The sequence below is a fragment of the Anolis carolinensis genome, chromosome 3, assembly GCF_035594765.1.
Source record: "Anolis carolinensis isolate JA03-04 chromosome 3, rAnoCar3.1.pri, whole genome shotgun sequence".
Lineage (NCBI taxonomy): Eukaryota > Metazoa > Chordata > Lepidosauria > Squamata > Dactyloidae > Anolis > Anolis carolinensis.
Window position 1 is genome coordinate 276,542,603 of NC_085843.1, and position 25,511 is coordinate 276,568,113.

The window sequence follows — 25,511 nt, forward strand, 5'->3', positions numbered from 1 at the left end:
ATATCCCTACTGTGCTCATGCATCAAAATTTTAGTATTGTATGCATTTTGAATGGCTAACAAATTAGTTAACCAGCAAAATGAGTTGATAAAGTTAATGAGCTCATTCCCATACAAATAACTTAGGCACCTTTGACACGGCTATGTAATCCAGATTATCAAACCAAATAATCAGCATTATCTGTTTTGAACTGGATTATATGACTCTACGGGAGCCCCTGGTGGCGCAGTGTGTTAAAGCGTTGAGCTGCTGAACTTGCAGACCGAAAGGTTCCAGGTTTGAATCCGTGGAGTGAGCGCCCGCTGTTAGCTCCAGCTTCTGCCACCCTAGCAGTTCGAAAACATGCACATGTGAGTAGATCAATAGGTACCACTCCGGTGGGAAGGTAACGGCGCTCCATGCAGTCATGCTGGCCACATGACCTTGGAGATGTCTACGGACAACGCTGGCTCTTCGGCTTAGAAATGGAGATGAGCACCAACTCCCAGAGTCGGACATGACTGGACTTGACGTCAGGGGAAACCTTTACCTATATGACTCTGCACTGCCATATAATCCAATTCAAAGCAGATAATCTGGGTTTTATGTGGCAATGTAAAAGATGCCATAGAAAAGAAAACAAAGACCAAAACTGCCAATGAGATGCTGTATATAATCTAAAGTAAAACTTTACTTGCTACACAACTTCTAGAAATATACATATTTATTGTGACTGTTCAGGGTAGTTGCTTCTCTCTCTCTTTTTTGCTTGCACATTAGTCTTGGCATTAAAACCAAAAGAAGCTTGGCGCATCATGGATCCTTACGTATTAATGCCACTTTCTGTTCTAGGTCATCCCTAGAGAAATGCTGGATGGGGTACTTGCTTCCTGCCAGAGCGGTTCGTTTGAAAAACTGGAAGCTGTAACGAAGGTAGTTTGTTTTAACTTATGGATTTTAATATTCTGCTTTTTCTCTTTGTGAGCAAAGTTGTAGTTGCTGTGAGAGGAGATGGTTATGTAAGCACACAGAAACTAAAAACAACTTTCCTTGGAGCCAATCACGGTATAAGTGTAACATGAACTTCTTGACATTTATTTGGCTTGTGACCTTAGGTGGCAGAGTGCTTCTAAGGGGGGAAGTAGCACTCTTAGCTTGCAAGTGTCCCTGGGTCCTACTCTGCTTTTTATATGTGTATATATATAGATAGGTATAATATAGTCCAAAAATAGTCATACAAATTATAAAACATCTAGTGTACTCTACAAAACCTGCTGCCATAACACAGAGATATTAAATGTCTCAATTTCCCTCTCCACCCCACATAATACATGTTACATGTCACTTTGTTTTCCCATCAGGCTGAAAACACCAGTGCAAATAATATTTTCCTTATTGATGTCTGAGATATATTAATTTTCCAGCTTTGTTTTCCTTTACAGAAGATTTCAGTACAGTATCTCCCTCCTTTCTTTTAAACTTAAAAATGGTTCCCAGTCTTTCACAGATTTAGCTATTGTTTTCTCTTTAATCACTGGGTTGCTATGAGTTTTCTGGGCTATATGGCCATGTTCCAGAAGCATTATCTCTTGACGTTTTGCCCACAACTATGGCAGGCATCCTCAGAGGTTGTGAGGTCTGTTGGAAATGGAGGATGCTTTCCATAGATGTGGGTGAAACGTCAGGAGGGAATGCTTCTGGAACATGGCCATACAGCCCAGAAAACTCACAGCAACTCAGTGATTCCGGCCATGAAAGCCTTCGACAACACATCTTTAATCATTGCTGGCAACTTATCGAGCTGTCACAAGAGGCAGTTGATAAATGTATTATCATTGTTATTATTATTATTATTTCAGCATCCTTTTATTATCCTATTGTAAGTATCTCTGCTTTCCCCCAGTTTTGTGTGTACAATATTGTGGCTGCCAAAACCATATGGTGTAGAACTCAGTTTTTTTTATCTTTAATATATTCATTGGGGATATCCAAAAGAAATAGCTGTGTGTTTCTACTCTACAGAGTTGTACAGATTTGTGCAACCCGTTTCTTCCCAATTTTTTGTGCATTGCCATGTAGTTTTTTAAAGTGCCACCATACAAATTGTTCTGGCAAAGAAGGCCTGTGTTTCTCTGGGTGCCACATTTCCAGAAGAACTGCAGTGATTTTGAGGTGGGTGGATTTTTCCACAAAAGTGGGACAGTGTTTCTAGGTCAAGACTCGCACAGTCTGCACCCAGTGGAGATTGCTCACTTTTGTCTTTGAAGAAGAGCACCATTAATGTGAAACTTTAGTGTATCTTTTGAATCATTAATAGGATTGCAGAATCATAGCATCAGAGTTTGGACAATGAGGGCCTTCCAATCCAATGCCCAGCCATGCAAAAATATTCAGCTAAAGCATATTCAGTGTGGAAAGTACCGAAGGGACATTACAGCTGTCGCTCCACATTTGTGGTTTTGACTCTGAGGCATTTTGGTGCCTCAGATGTTAGACCTGTTTCTGTGTGGATTTGACCTGCTGATTCCAAAAATGGCACCAGTTTTCCACTATTAACTCTAGTTTTGAGATACAGAACATATGCTATATACCACCCTTGGTTTGATTTATCCATGTCCAACAAAACATTCAACTTTAGGTATTTTCTAAGCCATCCAGCATTACCCTATATTATTCTTAGTCTTTTATGGAGTTTGCTATTATCTGCAGTTTCAAGTAGCCATGCAAAAACCAGAAATGTTTCCCTTGCACAAATAAGGGCTGTACTGTACTTCATTATCCTTTTTGTTTAAAAAGTAGAGCACAGATTGCTTGTTATGGCTTTGGGCATTACACAACACATTAGAAATGCCACATTAGAGTAGCCCTTTAAAATATTTTCCTACTATTTAGAAGTGAAACACAGCATGGATTTTAACCTTGTGTCAAAAGGGAATTGCATAGAAGCCATAAAGATGGATACCGAAATAAAAATAATTGGATCCTAAAGTATTCCCTCAAAATGTTTCCTGTTTGGAGGCAAAATGTTTTTGGCTCCAGACAACATTGGAAACAATCCTTGAGTGAGTCAGAAGGAAAGTAAGATTGAATTGCCTTTTGAAGGTGCTGGAAATACTATTTATCTAAAAGTGCTTGGTTTTTTTTTATAAAGGGCAGGAAGTGCACTTTGGTTTCAAACTGCTGCGATTTTGTAGTTTTAAGGGGCAGGAAACATTTAACACCAGTTTAATTTTATTGTAAGCCACCTTGAGTCCCCATGGAGAGAAAGGTGGGGTAGAAATAAAGTTAACTGTAAGGATGATGATGATGATGATGATGATGGAATCACCAGTGACCTAATCAGGGTAAAGCCAGCACCCAGACATCCAGTTAGCAGTGGCTCCTTTGGAATATTAAATACCTTTCCTTTTAGTAAGAAGATGGACAGGGCCAGAGATTGGAAAAATGTTGTCTTCCAGATACAGGTTGAGCATCTCTTATTCGCAGTTCCAAAATCCAGAATAATCCAAAATTGGTGACACTTTTGCTTCCTGATGGTTCAGTGTACACAAACTTTGTGTCATGCACAATATTATTTTTAAAATATTGTATAAAATGACTTCCAGAGCAAAAGGTCTATTTGAAACATAAATGAATTTCGTCTAGACCTGGATTTCATCTCCTAAGATATCTCAATAAAGATATTCCAAAACATAAAATTAAAAAAATCCAAAATCCAAAGAACTTCCACTCCCATTTATCTTGGACAAGGGACACTCAACCTGTATTGCTGCACTGCAGCTCCCAGCATTCCTCTTTATTGGCTGTGCTGGCTGGCTCTGATGGGTTGAAATATAGCTATTTCTTCGAAACCCACACTTTGCCCGATCCTTGGATTGGATGCATTTGTGAAATCTGCCTCAAAGATTAAATCAGCAGGCAGACCTTTCTTAGTTATTTGCAAGCGGTGTTGGATTCTCACAGGGCTCTGAGCTTGCAGGGAGGCATGTGATATAAAACCTATCTACAATCTTGATGCCTCGAGTTAATGCAGACTTCACTAAGCTAATTATCTAGTTTGTGTTTAAAAGCTCTTAAATAATGGTAGAGTGCTGGTGTACAACAACATGAGCTAGGCCCCTGTTGTCTGAGCCATCAAGTAATCCTCTGGGTATTAGACAAATTCCAATTAGCTAACTTTTTAGAATTAACATTGTATAATATGCTTGCATTTTTAATAAGACATCGTTGCTCCTTATTTCAGGAAATTCCATGTCTCTGCAGATGTTGTGGGGCATGGAAGGGAGTTAATAAGAATACATTTTTTGTGCCTGGCTCTGCTGTTTTAATCCGAGGCATAGTTTCACTTTGTATTAATAAAAGGTGTTTGTGGCCTGAGCCAATAACAACTCCTTGGTTAAACCTGCTTCTCATTGTTTGGTTTTCCTTGTATCTAGAACCTGATTGATGAAGGATATGCAGCTACACAGCTTATCAACCAACTTCATGATGTCATTGTTGAGAGAGAGGATCTCAGCGACAAGCAAAAATCCATTATTGCAGAGAAGCTTGCCGTAAGTTTGGGTTGCTTGGCATTTTGGCTATTTGTAATGGCTCACCAAACCCACATATTTTAAGAATGTACACAAAGCATATATATGATATTCATTCCTTTTTAGGATGTTGCAGTTGTGGGGCCTTGAGGAATCCTTTGCTTTATTGCATCTTAAGGATATTAAGTTGTTCCCTTCATGCAGAATTACAACAAATGCTGCTTCACTGTCTGAGGTCTCCTTTTATGGTAAAGGCTAAGCAGTTGGAAGGGACTTTAGAGAGAGGCAAGAAAAGTAGCACTGCAACCCGTCCGTTTTGAGGAGGAGGAAGAGGAGGAGGAGGAGAAGCTTTTAGTACTGTGCAATATTTCTACAGTGATGGAACAGGATTGCTTTGATTAGGCAAGACGAAAGAGCAAGCTTTCTTTCAGAGCTTCTGTAGTGTTATTGAGATTTATTACAGGTGTGTGCATCTTTCTCCTGCCAGAGAACCCAGAAAGGAAGTTGTTGATGATTTTGAGCATGTAGGGGATTAGAGCAGGCATGGGCAAACTTGAGCTCTCCAAGTGTTTTGGAGTTCAATTCTCACAAACAGTGGATGTGGCTTTTAATGAGACATGCCGCTGGGAAGTAGCAGTCAGCAACGAAAGGACCAAGGCATTGACATCTCCGGCCCACCCTGTTTGGGTATCAGCCAGCACACCAATGCCTTAAATGAAGAAATAATTTTCTAAGATCTACAGATTATTGTAGGAACACCCCAGCAAGTGAGAGTCCAAAAGTGGCAGGTTAAAACCCGGAATCTCAATCAGTGGCTGATGCCAGATGAGACTCCCTCTTGGGCACACTGAAGACTGGGTGACTTGTAAGGTGCTGAACAGACTGTGCTCTGGCACCACGAGATGCAGAGCCAATCTTAAGTGGGACTACAAAGTGGAGTCCACGGCATGTGAGTGTGAAGAGCAAACCACAGACCACGTATTACAATGCAGTCTGAGCCCTGCCACATGCACAGTGGAGGACCTTCTTACAGTAACACCAGAGGCACTTCAAGTGGCCAACTACTGGTCAAAGGACATTTAGTATAATGCCAAGTTATTTTTACTTTGTGTTTTCAGATACATTATCATATAACTTTATTATAACTTGTACTCTCAGTTCGCTTCTGACGTGATAAATAAAACTCCCACAACACCAGAAGGCTGGTTGGTATTGTGGAAGTTGAAGTCCAAAACACCTGGAGGCCCAAAGTTTTCTCATGCCTGCTCTAATTCCCTATATGCCATTTGCATTGTTAAGTCAAGGGTCCTCAAACTTTTAAAGCAGAGGCCTGGTTTACAGTTCCTCAAGGCTATTGCAGGGCCAGACTATAGTTTGAGAAAAAACATGGAATGAATTCCAGTGCACACTGTACATATCTTATTTGTAGTGCAAAAAACCATGAAATAATACAATGTTTAAGATGAAGAACAGTTTTAAAACATAAACTTACTGGTATTTCAATGGGAATTGTGGGCCTGCTTTTGGTTGATGAGATAGCAAATTTATTTATGATAGTTGTTGTTGGGTGCCTTCAAGACATTTCAGGCTTAGGGCGACCCCAAGGCTTAAGTTTAGGGCAGGTTTAGGGCTTTGCCAATTCCTTCCGCTACTACATATTGTATCCATTGCTGGTCTCCCATCCACATGCTTACCAGGGCTAACCCTGCTTAGGGTATTAAGAAATGCTACTAGAAAAATAGTTACTTGAAAGACTTTGGGAAGAATGCCAATTTTAATAAGAGATGATTTCTTCTGCATCAAGGAAGAATGATGCATGATGCACAATTCATTTGATTCTAAATTTTTGCCATATTAGACTATCAGTTAACTGACACTTATGGGAATTATGATGTCAGATAGTTTCCGATTGAGAAAATACCATTAAAATAGCCCCAAAACTATACTATACTGTAGCATAAACTCTGTATTGACTTGATAGCAATACTAAAATTGAAATATTAAAAGCAAATAAAGATGAACTTAATCTAACACATTTTACTCTATTATAAAAATGATTTCAATTTATATTCAAAGTAGTTTGTTTTTTTCCAAGTAGTTTGAGTTTCTGGTTAACTGAGGGTCTACTCCATATAATATTTTAAATCTTATCGTCTGAGAAAGCCTGTGGGTTTTATTTGGATCTCTAGCTGGAGGACCTCTGTTGTATTTCCCTAGGAAAAGCAAAAGACTTTCATGAATCCTGACAAAATCCAGATAATAAAGATAGAATTGAAACCTGGAAATTGTTAATGTCTGTATACTTTTTCATTCTTTCTACAGGAGGTAGACAAGTGCTTGGTTGATGGTTCTGATGAGTTTTTGCAGTTGACCAGCCTTTGTGCAGTGGTGATGGAGCAACTTCAGAATAGCTAAGGGACCTGGTATATTGTATTTGATTAAATTTTGGAAACTACTTTTTCAATAAAAAAGCAGCTAGAGTAAAAAAGATTGCGAAATTATTTAAAATAAAATTCATTAATCCTTTTCATGTTATAGCTGAAATGTTCTTTTGTATCACTGGTGAAGTACAAGAACATTATATACCATAAGGCATTAATTAGAAAGGAGTTTGTCCTTGATCACTTCAATGGTAACATAAGCTTTTGTAGATTGCTTACTTTCCTTGGATGCATGGAGCAATAACATGGAGACAAACTATCCGCCTGTAGAAATGCAAAAAGGTGTGGGAATGGTGATGTAACAAGTTCAGCTGGGGGATAGATGTCTAAGTCATGCTGAGTGTAGATAACCTTATCAGTGGCAGAGGAAATATTGGAACATAGTGAGGCACTGGCTGGAGATCAGAAAAATGCAGTTAATTGGCCAAGACGGTCCTCAAGGCAGAGTTGTTGGCCAGTTATGTGTAGTTTGCAGATGTAATCAAATGTGTTCGCTACTGGAAGTGCCTTTGCGCACTGCACTTATAAGTTAGAAAAGTTAAGCAGATCTTGTTTTCTCTTCCTTAAAAAGCTTTATTGAACTGCCCCTTTAATAATCCAGGGACAGCCTGCAATACTATTGGTGAAGCATTACCTCAACCCAAATTTGCCCCTTTCTGTAGCAACTCACTCCTTATGTCCACAAGATGCAGTACAGCTTTTCTGGACCTTATCTAAGGTTTAATTCCACCCCTGCTTTGGCAGTTGGCAGTGAGAAAGCCTACAGCTCTGGAAACCTTTCAACTCTGCACATTAACTGGCCAACTCTGGGAAAGTTGCCCTCTCTCAGCTGCAGAGGAAGGCAAGGCCATTGCATATTTCTGATCGCGCTAAAGGAAGGTAAAACCTATGAGTGTCACCATAAATCGAAGTAATGAAAATGTAACAATGAAGTAGTGTATGCACCTAGGAATATTTATTTATTTATAGTATTTATATTCCGCCCTTCTCACCCCAAAGGGGATTCAGGGCGGATCACATTGCACATATAAGGCAAACATTCAATGCCTTAACATAGAACAGAGACAAACGCAGACTGCCTTTGTCTTGTATTGCTCCAACATGAAAGTCCCTATAAACTGTGGTTCCCAACTTTTGGGCCTGCAGGTGTTTTGGACTTAAACTCCCAGAAATCCCAGCCAACTTACCAGCTGTTAGAAACTGTGGGAACTGAAGTCCAAAACACCTAAAGCCCAAAGGTTGGGGAACAACTGCTATAAAACCACCATGACTCAAGCCAAAGGTGCTCCAAATAAATAGGAAAATTGGATTATTATTTGGAGAACATGCAGCAAACTCAATTGCGGATCACCCTTCTCTACTGAACTTCTTGTAGGAGATGGAAAGTTACCACTACCTAAAGGGCAGCCATTGCTATATTCAGTTGTTCCAACTGGAGCAGAACCAGACATATGCTCACTTTTTATTTCCCCAATTTAAGTCTCACAATTCCATCAATGACACAGGACAAGTGTTTTTTTAAACTGTTAGCGCAAAAATTCCAATAAGAATCAGTTTCTCTCAGTGAAGTGAATATATAAGTATTTTATTGAACATTCAAACTTCATTAAGACATGTGCAATATGGCAATTTTAATGGGTTTAACCCTAACTAAGACAACAGTACTGATTTGCTTGCTGGGGTTTAGCAATAGGGCCCAGATCACACTTAACACTAATTAAATACTTTATTCAATAAATACACACCAAACAAAAATGCATTTCAATGCTCTTATAAAAGTTTAGTAATTTTGAAAGGCCTTTCCAAATTAGTCTAATATATATAACTATAACATATAATAAAGGTAGGTACGCCAGTTTAACATAATTGGCCGATTTTATACAGCACTTATACCTCTTAGTCCATAAGTAAATTATTAAATGATAAAGAACATCTAGCACTACCACTTCTACAGAACTAGGAAATAAATGTCTAATAAAGAAAAAATGTACAGACCCCATGACTTTCCGCCCAACCCCAACAGTCTACACCCCCAAAAGGGAGAAAGCCAAAGGCTCTCTCCACAAAAGCTCACGACAAAATGTCGCTTCGCTTATCAAAAATCTGTATTTCTGATCCGTAATGAGCATTGAGACAAGATTCAATGTATCCCCCAAGAAAGAAGCACAATGCGCGTTGTGGATCGCCTAGTCAGCAACAGCGAGCACTGCATCCCAAAAACATCTCATCCCAGGGGTTAAATGAGGTCAGCCACATTCATGGGCATCTCCTCCACTGTAGTATTGTAGAAAGTCTCAATATCCCGAAGGATCCTCTTGTCCTCCTCAGTGACAAAGTTTATAGCCACACCCTTCCTGCCAAAACGACCACCTCGGCCAATCCTGCACAGAACAGAGAAGGAAGGGGGGGGGGGGGGGAAGAATCTGCTTTAGAGAGGGAAGACCTGTTCTTGAAAGCAGAAATGATTACTTAACATTTACTTATTGCATCAACTTTGGTATCACAACTCCTTTATTATCAAGAGTGCTAATGGAACTGTGCTAAATAACGATGCAAAGATTGGATTTGCCAGATTTGAAATACAGACATGTCCTGATAACGAAAACAATGTTGTACGGGCAGTCCCTGAGTCACAGACATCAAACTTACACAACTCTAGAGTGATATAAATCGACCCCGAAAGAGTTGCCATAGGGAAAAGGTTTCCCACTGAGGTTTTGTCACCAATCCTTGTTGCCACAAGCCAAATTTTTCAAAATCCAATAATCTATCACAGGAATAGAAAGTGAGGCGAAACCTTCTGAACAGGGGCAGACAGCAAAAGACCACACACACACGTATGTATGGAGTATATATATAGGGCTGGAGTTATACTTACAAAAGGTATCTGTTCTGACTTGCAAGTTCAACTTAAGAACAAACCTTCAGAACGTATTGTGTCTGTAACCCAGGGACTACCTGTACTTTGATGATACAGGCAAGTAACCATTACTCTTAGCTTGCCTGGACACTAGAGAGGAACCCACTCCCTCCCCCACCCCACCCCCAATTCACCCTTCCCACATTCAGCTTTCTGGAGATCAAAAGCACAAGTCCTCATCTCACACCATCCGCTTGGAATATGGACAGAGCTTGATGTCAGCCTGCAAACTACTAAAATTGTTTTACCATACAGACTATTCCAAATCCAAGCCCATAGAGGGAAAACCAAACATTTACTTTTCAGAGACATAAGCTTGTTATCAGTGGGAAAACTTAAAAGACATTTTTGGCAAATCGGACAACCAGATTGTACGGACTAATTGAAAGGGCACACAGAGTTGACAACCCCGTAACGTCTGCCACCACCTAGCCAAAGAGCCTTCAAGAAAGACAAACAGCTCACAACAATCATTACAAAAGAAAAGGATATATATATAAAAATACCAACTCGCTCTTTATGCAAACAGTGTGCCGCTTACGAATCCAGGTCCTAAATTACGCCGTCGTTTCTGAACATCATCTCTTCATCAACTGGGCTAGCGACTCCTGTATTTTTTTACATCAAGTAACAAGGTACAATTTACTTCGAGTGAAAAAATCCACTATTATAGATAAAAAGCTTAGGGGAGATAAATTGAAAGTTCAGCTAGGAGACACCAGAGAAAGAATCCCACTGTAAGAGGAATCAGAGAGCAGCAAGTGAAGGAATATCCAAGAAAGCAACAGTAATCAAGCTAAGAGGCAAATAATTTAAATCTAGTATGGGAAACTAATAGCATCAAATCTCCAAAAAAGACCCCTTTACTAATCACAACATGCACAATGTAAAATCTTTGAAGGATCTTTGCAAATCTGGCAACACATGCCACAGAACATTAGTTCGGCAGCTCTTAAAGGCTGTCTTGGTGGCCAATCGTTGATGAACTCATACAACTAAGTTTTCCCACTGGTCCGTTTCACTGGCTTCTCAAAAAGCTCTGCCCCTCCCATCCTCACTTTGCATATTTTACATACACACAAGTTAGTACAATGCAAGAAAAGGAAGGCAAGTAGGAGGGTGTGCAGTTCCCGAAGAAACTTCAGAATGGAAATCCAAGTAAGTGAAAGTGCAACTTACCTGTGAATATAGTTTTCACGATTGGTTGGCAAGTCGTAATTTATAACTAGTGATACTTGCTGCACATCAATGCCACGAGCCTGTAAGCAAAGGCAGCGTGTATTACACAAAGAACTTTATTCTGGCACAGCTTACATTTTGTTGGCCATGTTATAGTAATGAACTACAATTATGTGTGAGTCCACAGTGGAGCATGGTCTTTGTTCTTCCAAGAGCTTCAATGGGGTCAGGTACAACAACCTTCACCAAACCAAAAAGCTTTGGACGTATACGTGAAAGATAAGACTATAGAGCTACATACCAACAAGTCAGTAGTGATCAGGACACGGCTTGATCCTGATCTAAACTCTCTCATGATAACATCTCGCTCCTTCTGGTCCATGTCACCATGCTGTTTGAACAAAAAAGTGCATTGATTCATATCTTCCAGAAACAACAGTGATACAGGTCTTAGCTGAGAACACTAGCACTGTAGGAAAACACAACATCAGAAAATCTTGCTTTCTGATTCTTCTGTTACTGAAATTCAGTTCCTAGCATTCCTCACTGCTAGCTAGACTGCTGGAAGAATTCCTACTTCTACTGTGAACAGGAGTAAAGTGAAAAGGGATTTATTTTAAAAAGAAATTGGGAGGGGTGGAGTGAGAAGAATGCAGCAGAGCCCAGACTGGGACTTTCTCTTGAAAGGCAAGTGTTTTCTGTTCTCACCCTCCTTAAACAAGAGGAGCTATAACTCTTTTGTAGTGATTGCTAACTAAGCAGATCTTTGTTTTTACTCCCATAAAGTTTTATTGAACTGTTCCTTTAATAATGAGGGCACGTCTACTGGTGAGCACATTTTAGTACATCATTGGCAAATGCTGTGGCCCTGAAAATGCACTTTAGACACCACAAAAGAGCTGAATCACTAGATAACACTCCATTTGAACAACAAAAAAGCAGGACTAAGCTTCCATTCAACTTTAAAGTCCACTCTCAATTATTTTTGAAAAAAATGGAGGGAGGCCTAGAATCACCATTTCAAATTACTTTGCTTTTCTGTTTTAATTTTGCACCACAAGAGCTTGAAAATATTGTAGTTTCAATGCCATTTTAAAATTGATTGTGGTGGGAATATATACAATCAGAGCTGGATAAAGACCACAAGGACCCTCCAGTTCAAACCTCTGCTATGCAGGAACGCACAATTAAAGCGCTCCTGGCAGATGGCTATGCAGCCATTAATAAAGTTTCACTTATAAGTCAAGTAAAATGTAGTGTTTTTAAAAGAACACCATGTTACTATTTTCAATACTGCCTTTAAGCTAATGTAATGTATTTTAAGTATCAAGGCCTACCAGAGCCGAGACTGTGAAGTCCCTTGCATGCATTTTCTCCGTCAGCCAATCTACTTTCCTCCTTGTGTTGAGGAAAATAACAGCCTGAGTAATGGTCAAGGTTTCATACAAATCACAGAGAGTATCCAACTTCCATTCCTGTGAAGTGAAGACATTTGCTATGAGTAGATAAAGAAAATATACAGTAATTTATGAAATCCCCAACCGACTATGACTAGGTTATCAGTACAACTGTAACAAACCCAAAAACTTTCAAATAGTATAGTGTTGCACCAAGTCTCCAGACCAGGACACTGAACATTAAGAAAGAGGTCCACCCTAGTCTTTTACAGATCCAGTGCATTTACTTTTCTTCTCGTGTGTACCATGCTAGCATTACTACAGAGGAAGAGGCAGAACCCCGACTTCCATAGTTTTAGCACAGTGCTTGTACAAGAAGTGTTGCCCAGATTATTCCACCCCTTTCTTACCTCCCTCTCTACATTAATGTAGAACTGCTTGATACCCTCAAGAGTCAACTCCTCTTTCTTCACCAGAATGCGAATGGGATCTCGCATGAACTTTTTGGTCACTTCCAACACATCCATGGGCATAGTGGCAGACAGCAACACAACCTGGAACCCAAGATGCTCTGATTAAGAGATGTAGCCTGAAAATGCTGAGTGCTTGGTCGTCAATAAGGAAATGTATGAAACCAAGCGTCCCTGTCTGCCGTAGAGTCGAAACAGACAAGGATAGTAAAGAAACATTTTTGCTTTGTGCAGGGGGAACGACAATACAGCACTTCACGGCTACATTGTAACTTTACCTGCATCACTAGAGACTGTACAAATCCTGACATCAAGTTTTACTTTACCTGAATGTTTGTGCTCAACTTCTGAAAAATTTCATAGATTTGATCCTTAAACCCTCGGCTCAACATCTCATCTGCTTCATCCAGGACAAACATTTTGATCCATTTAGGCGCTACAAGAAAGGGAAGTGCATTGATAATTTTATGGGCCAAGAACTCTTCTCAGAAAAATGCTTGATTTCTTGAGCAAAAAACCATTTGCTGACAACAGCTAAACTACGTGTTAATTGATCTTGCAGGCGTTTATATACAATGTTCTTGAGGTGCTACAGATTCTAAAATTGACTATTACTGTTCACAACTTGTTCCCAAGGATTACGGTAAACAGTTAGAACTTTGTTACTTACACAGGTAGCGCCTATTCAACATGTCAAATACACGCCCTGGAGTCCCCACCACGATGTGTGGCGCCTCTGCCTGCAACTTCTGCATCTCATTGCGAACATTTGTGCCACCAATGCAAGCATGGCAAGTTGCGCCCATATAATCACCAAGAGCCAGAATAACCTTTTGGATCTGAAACAATGGATTGAATTAAAATTGGATCAATGGAACTCCTAAAGCAACTTGATCAAAAAACAAGTTTCTAGTGACAATTAAACTCATCTCCATTGACTTATGTGCAGGCCGCTAAGTAGTTTCCAACTACAAATGCAATCTGAGTAGGAAAATTATCACATATTGTGGAAAGTGCCCTCAGATTCAGGCAGTTTTCCATTCCAGGAAGAAATCTTGGTTCTTTTCCCACACAATGCATACTTTGACTTGGCACAAAAATGCACAAGAACATTTCTGTGCAAAGAAATGCAAAGCAGTAGTAATGCTCTAACTGCTACATCAGAGAAATTAATGGATATTGACTATTAAACATGCAAAGCAGTGAAATGCCTTTAGAAGTTGCTTGGGCAGAATATGCCTTAAAAAAATAAAAATAAAAACCAGATACCTATACTGGCCCTATCTTTGCTGCATAACAAAACAGCCTGCAGTGTAGAATAAGAACTGGAAATGACCAGGCAGATCTCTATTTCCTCAGAGGAGGTACTGTAATGCTGAGTTTGAAACACATGGGTCATTTGGACACATTTCTATGTTAAAAGCTTATGCACACTAACACAAACCTATTTTTAATATGCTGCTTTATGAATAAAGAAAAGCTATACAAGCTTCATTCTAAAAATTAACTTAGGTTGTCCTCATTGCTTAATGTACAGGAGTACATTACCTGCTTCCTAAGAAAATATATTACATTTTAGCACCAATTAAGAATTCCAAATGTGAACTCCTGCAGGATCTTAAGGTGACTTATGCTTCTATCATATTTATTCAATGCTGTTTTCACAGGAATGTATATTTTAATGAGCATGTGCTGTGTGCAAAAATGTTGTTTAATACAGGAGACTGAAGCACACGTAAGATTACATACACAGACAGCATAGACAAGTCAACTGATCACATGCAGTTTCATGTTGCACAACTGCATGCATTTTAAAGGCCCAAACAGTATGTTTTCAATTTACACATCGTTTTAGTCTCATTACATATTCTGGATACCCCTATCATCAGTCCTGCAGAGCTGTGCCCCCTTTTAAAGCCAGAATCACTGGCCCGTTCATCATCACAGCTAACACTTCTCCATGTATTTAATAGAGGAATGTAGTGTGGCACAGGGTTGTTCACAATATTTGCACTCCAGAGCTAAGAAGCCATTAACAGATCTGCCAAAAATATTAATTCTCCTACGGTTGTGAAACCTGAAACCCATGCAACATGTAAGCAGCTTTTTAACTACACTATCAATACCTGTTGTGCCAGTTCTCTGGTAGGAGCCAACACTAGTGCTTGGGTCTCCTTGAGATCAATCTCCAACTGTTGCAGGATGGAAATAGCAAATGTGGCTGTCTTGCCAGTACCTGACTGAGCTTGAGCAATCACATCATACCCTAAAAAAAGGATAGATATTTACTGCTCCCATACAACATTAGGATAGTTTAAGTTCCAATTCCTTTACAAGTGATCAGCAGTTACACATTTTTCTCCATTTCAGGTCAGTCCCGAAAGATGGTATACCATCATCTCACTTTTCAAGGAAAGATGGGCTTTACTTCTACCCCAATGCAAAGAACTCAAACCAGTAAGAATGGTGTTAATACTTATTTGCTATGACATTTGCCTACCTTTGATACACGGAATAATAGCACGCTGCTGGATAGCTGAAGGCTTCTCAAAACCATAAGCATAAATTCCCCTGAGAAGGGACTCTTTTAAATTCATATCATCAAAATTGTCAACGATTTCATTCCAATTGCTCTGCAAGGAGGGAATGAAATACATTTTATTTCACTCATCAACATCTTCCATGCAGATAACTGAATGAAAAGATCAAATACTAACCTCAATGACGCCATCGGGGTCCATTCCCTCAGGGCCATGGTCTCTAACAAAGAAATAAAACCTTGTCAGCCAGGTAGAGTTCTCAACCTCTTGCAGTAATGACTTTATAACTACAAAATGAAATTAAACACTCCACAAACTAGTGTCCTGTACAGTTAAATGCCTTTTAAAATCCAGAAATAAAGTACTTCTATATGTCTATAATAAATCGGATTGCTCTTCTATTGCGCCTTTGGGTCAAGCTCTGGGTCACTGGGCACACTTCTGGATGAGCACCTGACAACATGGAGACTTGATTCTTAACGTTCTCCTGCATTTTAAAAAAATACATCTTTCCCAGAAGAGAAAACACAGCCTCAAACGACCGCACAAAAAATCAACTGCGTTCTAGTTGGTCTAATAGAGGGGGCCTCCTGAGACTGTAATACAACCTAAATGGAAATTTGCTGCAACTTCAACTGCAAGAATTACAATGTGGTCTTTGGAAATCTATCACTCAGCATTCCATGAGTGAAGAACTGGGGGTAATTCTAAATATGAATCATATATTTTAGACAGAGTAACATGTCCTACCAAAAGGTGACAAAATCTTACAAACCCTTACATATATATTGTGCTATTTTAAATGTTTTCAGCAGTAGCAATACTTTAGCACAAACGAGAATTTTAATGCAGCATGATCTTGACATAAATAACCATAAGAGCTGTTCAACAGTGGAGCTCTCTGCCTCAGTGTGTGGTGGAAGTTCCCTTTGGAGACATTTAAACAGGTAGAATTTTTGGACATGTGTTCAGTTTGGACTGAGGTTTGTTCTTCCCAAAAAACTGCAACGACTCTTCTTGAAATTTGAAAAGCCCTATTCCTGTATTATGGCTCTAAAACATGATTGAGTTCATCAATGCAGTTGTATCTCTTCACTCACTCATGTAAATTTACTGCTCTTATATGCATTTTTCCTTCACACAAATAAGGGCTACATACAGCAAGAGCTGTTAATAATTGTTTCAAACTGCGGCTTATCTTAACCGTTGCTTCCATTAAGCTTCACTTCTTATGTGGGTAACCAAAAGAGAATGGTATAAAATAGGTAACTGTTCTTTCATGTATTTCATATATATATTCTACCAAGGGCTTAAACACCTGAAAAGGACCAGATCCAGTAGGTCAGTGGTTCTCAACCTGTGGGTCCCCAGGTGTTTTGGCCTACAACTCGCAGAAATCCCAGCCAGCTTACTAGTTGTTAGGATTTCTGGGAGCTGAAGGCCAAAACATCTGGGGACCCACAGATTGAGAACCACTGCTGTAGGCTATTGTTCAGAAAAAGGAAACCACTTCTGAGTATTCCTTGCCCAAGAAACTGCTTTGAAATCCACAAGGTTGCCTTAAGTCAACAGATTTGAAGACACATGAACAATATTCACACATGGATAGACTTAGGCCCTGACCCTACAATACTTGATAACATGTACTGCTTTATTGGGCTGCAAAATGAAGGAATAGCCTGCCTTTTCAGAGGTTCAAAATATTGTAAACGTCTGTTAGCAGCCTTGGGAGAGGACTAGGCCAAGGTAGGAAGTGATTGGCCCAAGGTCACTACAATTAAGGACTGGAACCTGATTTCTCACATCCCAGCTCAACACTGGCTCCCCTGGAGAAAATTGTGATTCTTTCCTTTGCCCTTAAATGTTTTGGACTTCATCTCCCAGAATTCATGACTGTTGGCCAGAACTTCTGGGAGATGAAATTTAAAACAACTGGAGAAAAGGAGGCTGAGAGGGGAACGATAGCCATGTCTAAATACTTGAAAACATGCCACATTGAGAGGGGTAAGCTTGTTTTCCCCATGCTAGAGACTAGGTCACAGAGCAATGGATTCAAATTACAAGGAAAGATTCCATCCAAGCATTTGGAAGAATTTGCTAAAGGTAAGAGCTGTTTGTATGCTGCCTCTGAGCATGGTGGAGTCCCCTACTCTGGAGATTTTAAACAGCATCTGGATGGACATCTGCCAGAGGTGCTTGGATTGTGTATTTCGGCATAGCGAGGGACTTGAGTGGGAAGCCCACGTGGTCTCTTATAACCTTTATCACACTATGATTCTATGGCTTCAGTCAGAACTTTAAATTGTGTCTGAGGCACTGAATTTAATTGAGGTTCACAGTCCTGCTGCCATCCTTTCAAGGGCATAAGAAAACGGTTCCCCCCTCATCCAGATGGCTGGATGAGGAACGTGGGTCTTGCAAATGCTTGCATTAAGAATTTTCCAAACTGCATTGTGACCTTATATTTATTTATATATGCTGCTTTTTCTCTATCAACAAGAAACTCAAAGCAGCAAATACTAAAACCAACAATGTAAAATCGAAAGATGCCCTCCGCAGGGAAATCAAACAAGTTCCCACAATTCAATCCTTTTGGAGGGAGCTGAAAACATGGTTGTTCAATTAGATTTCTGACAGTAGTTAATGTATCATCTAAATTGCAGGATCTAAATAGAATCTAGTTCTACCCTGAAATTTCTAATGTTGATATTTTTAATTCATTTTGTGGCTGGGATGCAAGACCTGGGTTGTATAATGTTTTAAATTATAATTTATTGTTGTGTTTTATTGGTTATTTCATTGACTTGAGATGTTTTATGTTAATCCCTGTATGTCATGTTATGCCACTGTTATGTTTATTTTTATTTTTTTGGCTAATCTTGTTGTATATTCTATGTACTTGCTTTGCATTGTCGCTGTTTGTAAGCCACCCTGAGTCCCCTAAGGGAGATGGGTGGGATATGTATATATAGTGTATATATATAATTACAGTAGAGTCTCACTTATCCAACATTCAATGTTTTCAATATATCATGATTTTTGGTGCTAAATTCATAAATACAGTAATTACTACGTAGCATTACTGCATATTGAACTACTTTTTCTGTCAAATTTGTTGTATAACATGTTTTGGTGCTTAATTTGTAAAATCATAACCTAATTTGATGTTTAATAGGCTTCTCCTTCATCTCTCCTTATTATCCAACATATTCGCTTATCCAACGTTCTGCCAGCCCGTTTATGTTGGATAAGTGAGACTCTACTGTATTAAGAACAGGCATGGGCTAACTTTGGTCTCCCCCTCTGGGTGTTTTGGATTTCAACTCCCACAATTCCTAACAGCCCATGCTTGCACCTATCTTTACTTCCTATGAGAGGAAAAACGCAGAAAATACATCAAATAAAGAGGCCCACGACGGTGGTCTGCCTGCCAAGAAAATAAACAACCCTCCATTTTCATTTAGCCCAAGGCAAATGAGCTGAAATGGAACCTTTTGCAAAGGTAGCGAAGGCTTCAGGGAGATGAAGGAACAAAGGCTAGGGTTCTGTTCTAGCTGCAAAAATGAAAAAGATGGGGGAGAACTTCAGGAGAGGCAATTAAAAGAGTCCCCAAAGGACGCATGCGCGCTGCGTCAGCGTGTCTGGCTCGTGCGTTCTCGGCCTTCCATTTCCACCCTCCCTTTTCTACAGAACTCTCGCGATAGCTCAATCCCTCCTCCCTTCGAGTCTTGGTTGCGCAAGTCTCAGAGCCCCTCCCTATTCTCTCTCCCTGCGCAGAAGTGGTTTCTTCCGAGGATATACATACACTCGGTCTACCCGCATGAGCGAAACCATGCGGTCTGGGAAAGGAGGGGAATCGGGAAGTTACAAATATGTCAGCATTCAAAAACACATCGGTTCTGTTTCCCGCTCGTCCCCCTTCCCCTACGTAGAAAGTGGTATCTTCCGATTTGGGCCTCGCAATACATACACCCGCACTGCCCGCCTGGGCGGAACCACTTGGCCCTGGAAAAGGGGGTGGGATCGGAAGGTTAAAACAGCGCGCCCTTTGGGACTCGCGATGTGTACACTCGGTCTCCCCGCATGTGTGAAACCATGCTGTCTGGGAAAGAAGGGAAACTGAGAAGTTTCAAAACTGCCAGCATTCGAAAACACACCGGTTGTGTGTCTCTCTCGTTTCCCCCCTACGTAAAATATGGTATCTTCCGATTTGGGCCTCCCAATACATATACTTGAACTGCGCGCCTGGGCGGAACCATTGGACCTGGAAAAGGAGGGGGGATCGAACGGTTAAAAAGCGATCCCTGTTTCTAAAACGTGAGTTTAACTGGTTCAGAATGTAATAATAGCCAAAGGGACGTGTTCAATTTAAAGAGAGGGTTTTCTCACGTCTTGAGAAGTCCAAACCCATACCTGCTATAATCCGCGGAGCCGCCTGACATGTTCTGCCTCCCGCCGCTGTCCTCAACTGAAAAGGAAGAGCCTTCGCGCCCGCTGCCTTTTATAGCCGTTCCGTTGGCCGGAACTACTTCCCGCTCCTCCCTCCCCCTTCGCCTTTCGCCGCGGAGGAGTATGGAAATTCACCACTCGAAGAGGAAGGGCCGGGGAGGCACGTAGCGCCCCAGAGGCGTATCCCTCCCACCCCTGGGCTTGGAAAGAGACCCTCCTTCCGTGACGGAAACGTCACAGAGCTTTATCCACATCAGGGAAGGAGCCAGGGCCGGGGGACTACTTTATGCTGCCATAGGCGGAGGGATATTGCAGCAGTTGGAGTGCTGACTCCGTCCCCTGCTCTCCCCAGTCTCGTGAATGGGGTCTCCTTGCCCGCCCCTGCCTTGGCGAACGAAGGCGATTGGTCGGGACGGGGAGTGGGCGGGGCGTAAGGAGAATCAGAGCGGGGAGGAGGAGCGAAGGGAAAATGGCGGCTGTTGTTGCCTGAGGGGAGTTTGAAGTGAAGGGAGGGGAAAAGAAACAGGAAAACGAGAGATTGGAAAGGGTGGAGGGCGGTTAGAAAGATAAATAATAATAATGGAGGGGACTTCTAAAAACAAGGTGGGGAATTTAGAAGGGATTTGGGTTTTCAGAAATTATAAAATGAGGGGAAAATGTGAAGAAAAAGTCGGGAGAGAAGTGTAGCTTCTCCTCCTCCTTTCTGGGCTATTCTCCCAATGAAGAGGTTAGCATTGTGATTGTCATTTGTTTCCACAGGGCTTTGTTTTGGGTCTCCACAGATCTCATGTTGGCAGCACGCATTCCTTCGTTGATGGTGTCCATCCATATTTCCTTCGGCTTTTGCAATCTCCAGACGCAGGGCTGTAGTATCCATCCATCCATCTCTTTATATATTCAGTCACCTATCTATCCATACAGACATACATCCATGCATCCATCTCTCTACTTATCCACTGATCTATTTGTCTGTCTATCCATCGATCTATTCATCTTCCAGCAGAATTCAAAACAATCTTAACAGATTAGAGAGATGGGCCAAAACTAACAAAATTAAGTTCAACAGAGACAAATGCAAGATGCTCCACTTAGGCAAAATAATAATAATAATGAAATGCACAGATACAGAATGGGGGATGCCTGGCTCGACAGCAGTACATGTGAAAAAGATCTTGGAGTCGTGGACAACACGTTAAACATAAGCCATCAATGTATTGCGGTGGCTAAAAAAAGCTAATGGGGTTTTGCCCTGCATCAATAGGAATATAGTGTCTAGATCCAGATAATCCATGCTACGCCTCTATTCTGCCTTGGTCAGACCACACCTGGAATACTGTGTCCAAATTGGCACCACAATTGAAGGGAGATGTTGACAAGCTGGAATGTGTCCAGAGGAGGGCAACTAAAATGATCAAGGGTCTGGAGAACAAGCCCTACTAGAGCGGCTTAAAGAGCTAGGCATGTTTAGCCTGCAGAAGAGAAGACATGATGAGGGCCATATATCAATGTGAATCATAGAATCATAGAATAGTAGAGTTGGAAGAGACCTCATGGGCCATCCAGTCCAACCCCCTGCTAAGAAGCAGTAAATCGCATTCAAAGCACCCCCAACAGATGGCCATCCAGCCTCTGCTTAAAAGCCTCCAAAGAAGGAGCCTCCACCACGGTCCGGGGGAGAGAGTTCCACTGCCGAATAGCTCTCACTGTGAGGAAGTTCTTCCTGATGTTCAGGTGGAATCTCCTTTCCTGTAGTTTGAAGCCATTGTTCCGTGTCCTAGTCTGCAGGGCAGCAGAAAACAAGCTTGCTCCCTCCTCCCTATGACTTCCCTTCACGTATTTGTACATGGCTATCATGTCTCCTCTCAGCCTTCTCTTCTGCAGGCTAAACATGCCCAGCTCTTTAAGCCGCTCCTCATAGGGCTTGTTCTCCAGACCCTTAATCATTTTAGTCGTCCTCCTCTGGACGCTTTCCAGCTTGTCAACATCTCCCTTCAACTGCGGTGCCCAAAATTGGACACAGTATTACAGGTGTGGTCTGACCAAGGCAGAATAGAGGGGGAACATGACTTCCCTGGATCTAGACGCTATACCCCTATTGATGCAGGCCAGAATCCCGTTGGCTTTTTTAGCTGCCGCATCACATTGTTGGCTCATGTTTAACTTGTTGTCCACGAGGACTCCAAGGTCTTTTTCGCACAAACTGCTGTCAAGCCAGGTGTCCCCCATTCTGGCATGACTTGTTTTTGGTGAATCCGTGTTGACTATTAGCAATGACCGGATTTGTTTCTAAGTGTTCGCAGACCACTTCCTTAATGATCTTTTCCAGAATCTTGCCTGGTATCGATGTGAGGCTGACCGGACGGTAATTGTTTGGGTCGTTCTTTTTTCCCTTCTTGAAGATAGGGACCAGATTCGCCCTCCTCCAATCTGCTGGGACTTCTCCCGTTCTCCAAGAACTCTCGAAGATAATTGCCAGTGGTTCTGAAATAACTTCCGCTAGTTCCTTCAATAGGGGAAAAGTCATAGAGAGGAGGGAGCAGGCTTGTTTGCTGCTGCGCTGGAGGATGTGGAACAGTGGTTTCAAACTATAGAAAAGGAGATTCCATCTAAACATTAGGAAGAACTTCACTATGAGAGATAACTGTTTAGCAGTGGAACTCTCTCTGTCTCAGTGTGGTGGAGGCTTCTTTGGAGGGTTTTAAACAGGCTGGATGGTCATCTGCTGAGAGTGATTTTAATGTGATTTTCCTGCTTCTTGGCAGGGGGACTGGATGGCCCACGAGGTCTCTTCCAACTGTATGATTCTATTATTCTTTCTAAGCTATTTTCCCATGAAGGGTTAGCATTGAGACTGTCATATGTTTACACAGAGCTTTGTTTTGGGCCTCCTCAAGTCTTATCTTGGCAGCATGCACATCTTCCTTGATGGTGTCCATCTTTCCTTTGGCCTTTGTCCACATGGTCACTGTCCTGCAATCTCCAAATGTAGAGCTGTAGTATCCATTCATCCATCCATTTGTCTATTCATCCATCTATCTATCTCATCCATCCATCCATCTATCTATTTATCCATCCACCTATGTATCTTAGAAGATTCCTTCTAAGCTATTTTGCCATGGAAGGGTTAGCATTGTGACTGTCATTTGTTTCTACACGGATTCGTTTTGGGCCTCCCTAGGTCTCACGTCTGCAGCACACACACGTCTTTGTTGACGGTGTCCATCTTTCCTTTGGCCTTTGTCCAAATGTAGTATTGTTTGCGCTACTGATGTTGGCTCTCTTCTCACAACATGGCCTTACCACCCTAGTCTTTCTTCTTGCATTTTCTTACTGACTGCTTTTATTCCTAGTCTTTGATGGATGGATGTCATCATTTGGCACATGGTCGAGAAGTGTCAAGCCAAGAGTCCATCTCAGCATTTTCATTTCCATTGTGTTATGGGCTTCTTCCTGTTTCTTTGTTGCTGGCCAGCACTCTGAGCTATAGAGGATCGATCCGGTTTGGAGGCCACATTTCAGATACTCTGTTTTCGGCCTGTTCAGTTGAAGTCCATTTTCTATCACTTCATATCTACAGTTATTGTTGGAGGGCTGCACATTTTTGATGGACAAGTGTTATTCCATCTTCATATAGGCGTGTCCAGAGATGCATAGTCTGTAAATCTGTTGTAGCAATGTCCATGCAGAGTATGAATAGTGCTGATCCCTGATGCACGCCAACAGTGATTTGAAAGGTGGTGAAATCCCTGCATGGCCACGGACCATACTTATTGTATTATTGTATAGTCGCTTTATCCATGTTACATAGTCTTCTGATATTCCATGTGACCATAGTGCTTGCCGGATTGGGTCATGGGGGACCCGATCAAATGCTTTTTTGAGATCAAGGAATGCAATGGTTTCTTCTTTTCCTGATGTGCCTTTTGTCCAGTATTCTTTCAAATGTGTTCATTGCGTGAAACAATAAGCTTACTGGGCGGTATGTTGAGCAGTTGCAGATGTCTCCTTTGCCCTTCCAAATTGTTAGTTATACGTAGTCCAGTCCTTAAGGGGTTATTTATTTCGTGTCCAAAGCATTGCATAAATAAGCATAAAACTGATAAAAATAGAGGGAACACGAGTGGTTAAATAATTTTTGACAAAAAACGGGCAACAGCGACCACATTGTGGCTTTAATCAATTCTTCCTCTGTGCATGAGGCAGGACATTGTGGACAAGCATACGTATGCGGAGTTGTTTGTTCTGCTCCACAGTCACACAAGGTGAAGGATTCTTCTAGGTCGTGCCATTTTGCCAGGTTGTCTTTTGATCTGCCCACTCCACTTCTGAGTCTGTTCAGGGACTTCCAAGTTGCCCATTCTTGGTTTGCCCCTGGACACAGACCCTTGTGGGGGGCCATCCAGTTGGGATTTCCTGGTTTAGCTGCTCAGAGAGATACTCTTCCTGTTCCTGGGGAAACATAAAGAGGAGTGGTGGTTCTCATGAAGCTTTTCCTTGATTTGAGTCTACTGGGAGAAGGCTGATAGCCATGCAGAGGATGGTTTTCACAGTGTTCAAACTTATTTCTCTCGCAATTAGCAGCAACTTCCTGTCGCACATCCGGGGGGGGGGGGGGAGCAATGCCAGCTACCTTGTAGAATTTATCAACAGGTGTAGGTTTAAGCCATCCTATGATTATTCTGCATGTTTTGTTCAGTGCTATGTTCATCTGCTTCGCATGGACAGATTTGTGCCAAACAGTAGGCTGTTAGGAATTGTAGCTGTTGAAGTTCAAAACAACTGGAGGGCCGATTTGCCTATGCCTGCGCTAGAATCATATCATCCAGTTCAGTGCAATTAAAATTCACTCTATGGCAGTGTATATATGGTCTGGTGTTTATTTAGTGCCAGTTGTGCCCCATCCAGCAGCTGACAAATGATTTGTACTGCAACTCCCATCACCCTCAACCAGCTGGAAGTTGGATTTCAGCAATTTTATAGAATGTCTAGTAGAAATGCCGCCTTGTGTATGAATTGTTCCTTGGGAAAACTGCTTGCCCTCTTGCCCCTTTAACTCTCTGACTGCAATATGAAGTTATTCTCAGTTTCATGGGATTTTTGTTATGGACAAAGCATTTAAATCCACAGCTAATGTATATGCCAAATGTTTTAAATTATTAGCAGACAGATATTATTATTATTATTATTGTTATTATTATTATTATTATTATAATATTTATTCATGTATACCCTGCTTTATCTCTCCCACGGTAGGCACAAAATTGTAAAACTTGTTAAAACCACAGATAGATACCAAATTGTAAAAAAATATATATTAAAAAATGGGTATAAAAATCTATGGAGGAAAAAGGGCAAGAAGGGATTGGGTGTTGATGGAAAGAGGAGAACATAGAATGGAAGGTGGTAATGGGCAATAGCAATGGCAACTTGAAGAAAAGTGCAAGGAGGAAAAAAAGACTTGAAAAGAGGAAAGAATTAAGAGTGTTCAGAAAAATGGAGGTGACAATTGGAAGGAGGCAGATGAGTCATTCAGCAGACTCAGGGGAGTGGTGTGGAGTTATGGTCACTTTGCACATACTAATCCATTAATTAAATATAGGAAGT

The 25,511-nt window shown here is 41.1% G+C and overlaps 2 protein-coding genes and 3 non-coding genes across 6 annotated transcripts in view; 1 reads left to right on the forward strand and 4 right to left on the reverse strand.

Moving 5' to 3' along the window:
* rfc4 (replication factor C subunit 4) overlaps nucleotides 1–7,441 on the forward strand; it is a 30,345-nt gene extending 22,904 nt beyond the window's left edge. Inside the window, exons 9-11 of the mRNA XM_003225695.3 lie at nucleotides 832–912; nucleotides 4,416–4,532; nucleotides 6,834–7,441. Coding sequence (XP_003225743.1) covers nucleotides 832–912; nucleotides 4,416–4,532; nucleotides 6,834–6,926 — 291 coding nt within the window. The 3' untranslated portion in view covers nucleotides 6,927–7,441. The remainder of the gene's footprint in view (nucleotides 1–831; nucleotides 913–4,415; nucleotides 4,533–6,833) is intronic.
* A 1,075-nt stretch (nucleotides 7,442–8,516) lies between these two features.
* On the reverse strand, nucleotides 8,517–20,025 carry eif4a2 (eukaryotic translation initiation factor 4A2). Of its 2 annotated transcripts, XR_507214.3 has the most exons (12): nucleotides 19,872–20,025; nucleotides 15,636–15,678; nucleotides 15,419–15,551; nucleotides 15,045–15,184; nucleotides 13,589–13,757; nucleotides 13,245–13,354; nucleotides 12,859–13,002; nucleotides 12,389–12,526; nucleotides 11,353–11,442; nucleotides 11,052–11,131; nucleotides 10,383–10,480; nucleotides 9,193–9,333 (listed from the first exon to the last, which is right to left on the reverse strand). XR_507214.3 is itself a non-coding variant. In XM_003225696.4 (11 exons), the coding sequence occupies exons 1-11, from the start codon at nucleotides 19,898–19,900 to the stop codon at nucleotides 9,189–9,191; spliced, it is 1,221 nt and encodes a 406-aa protein (XP_003225744.1). In that variant the 5' UTR covers nucleotides 19,901–20,023; the 3' UTR covers nucleotides 8,517–9,188. The 2 variants fall into 2 exon arrangements, 1 of the variants encoding a protein (XP_003225744.1); XM_003225696.4 differs by lacking the exon at nucleotides 10,383–10,480 and having other exon boundaries at nucleotides 8,517–9,333; nucleotides 19,872–20,023.
* LOC134298175 (small nucleolar RNA SNORA81) lies at nucleotides 12,651–12,829 on the reverse strand. Its single transcript, XR_010005124.1, has one exon. It is a non-coding gene; the product is annotated as a small nucleolar RNA SNORA81 (small nucleolar RNA).
* On the reverse strand, nucleotides 13,073–13,202 carry LOC134298150 (small nucleolar RNA SNORA63). The gene has a single exon (XR_010005099.1). It is a non-coding gene; the product is annotated as a small nucleolar RNA SNORA63 (small nucleolar RNA).
* On the reverse strand, nucleotides 15,253–15,324 carry LOC134298177 (small nucleolar RNA SNORD2). Its single transcript, XR_010005126.1, has one exon. It is a non-coding gene; the product is annotated as a small nucleolar RNA SNORD2 (small nucleolar RNA).
* Nucleotides 20,026–25,511: the final 5,486 nt, after the last annotated feature.

Bases quoted from the DNA above. Each gene is read 5' to 3' on its own strand.
- eif4a2 (XM_003225696.4), bottom strand. From the start codon at position 19,900: ATGTCAGGCGGCTCCGCGGATTATAGCAG. The intron at 13,355-13,588 runs GTAAGTAACAAA...CCTTTCTTGTAG, and splicing joins GTTGAATAGGCGCTACCTGT to CGCCTAAATGGATCAAAATG. The intron at 11,132-11,352 runs GTATGTAGCTCT...CTTTGCTTACAG, and splicing joins TGATCACTACTGACTTGTTG to GCTCGTGGCATTGATGTGCA.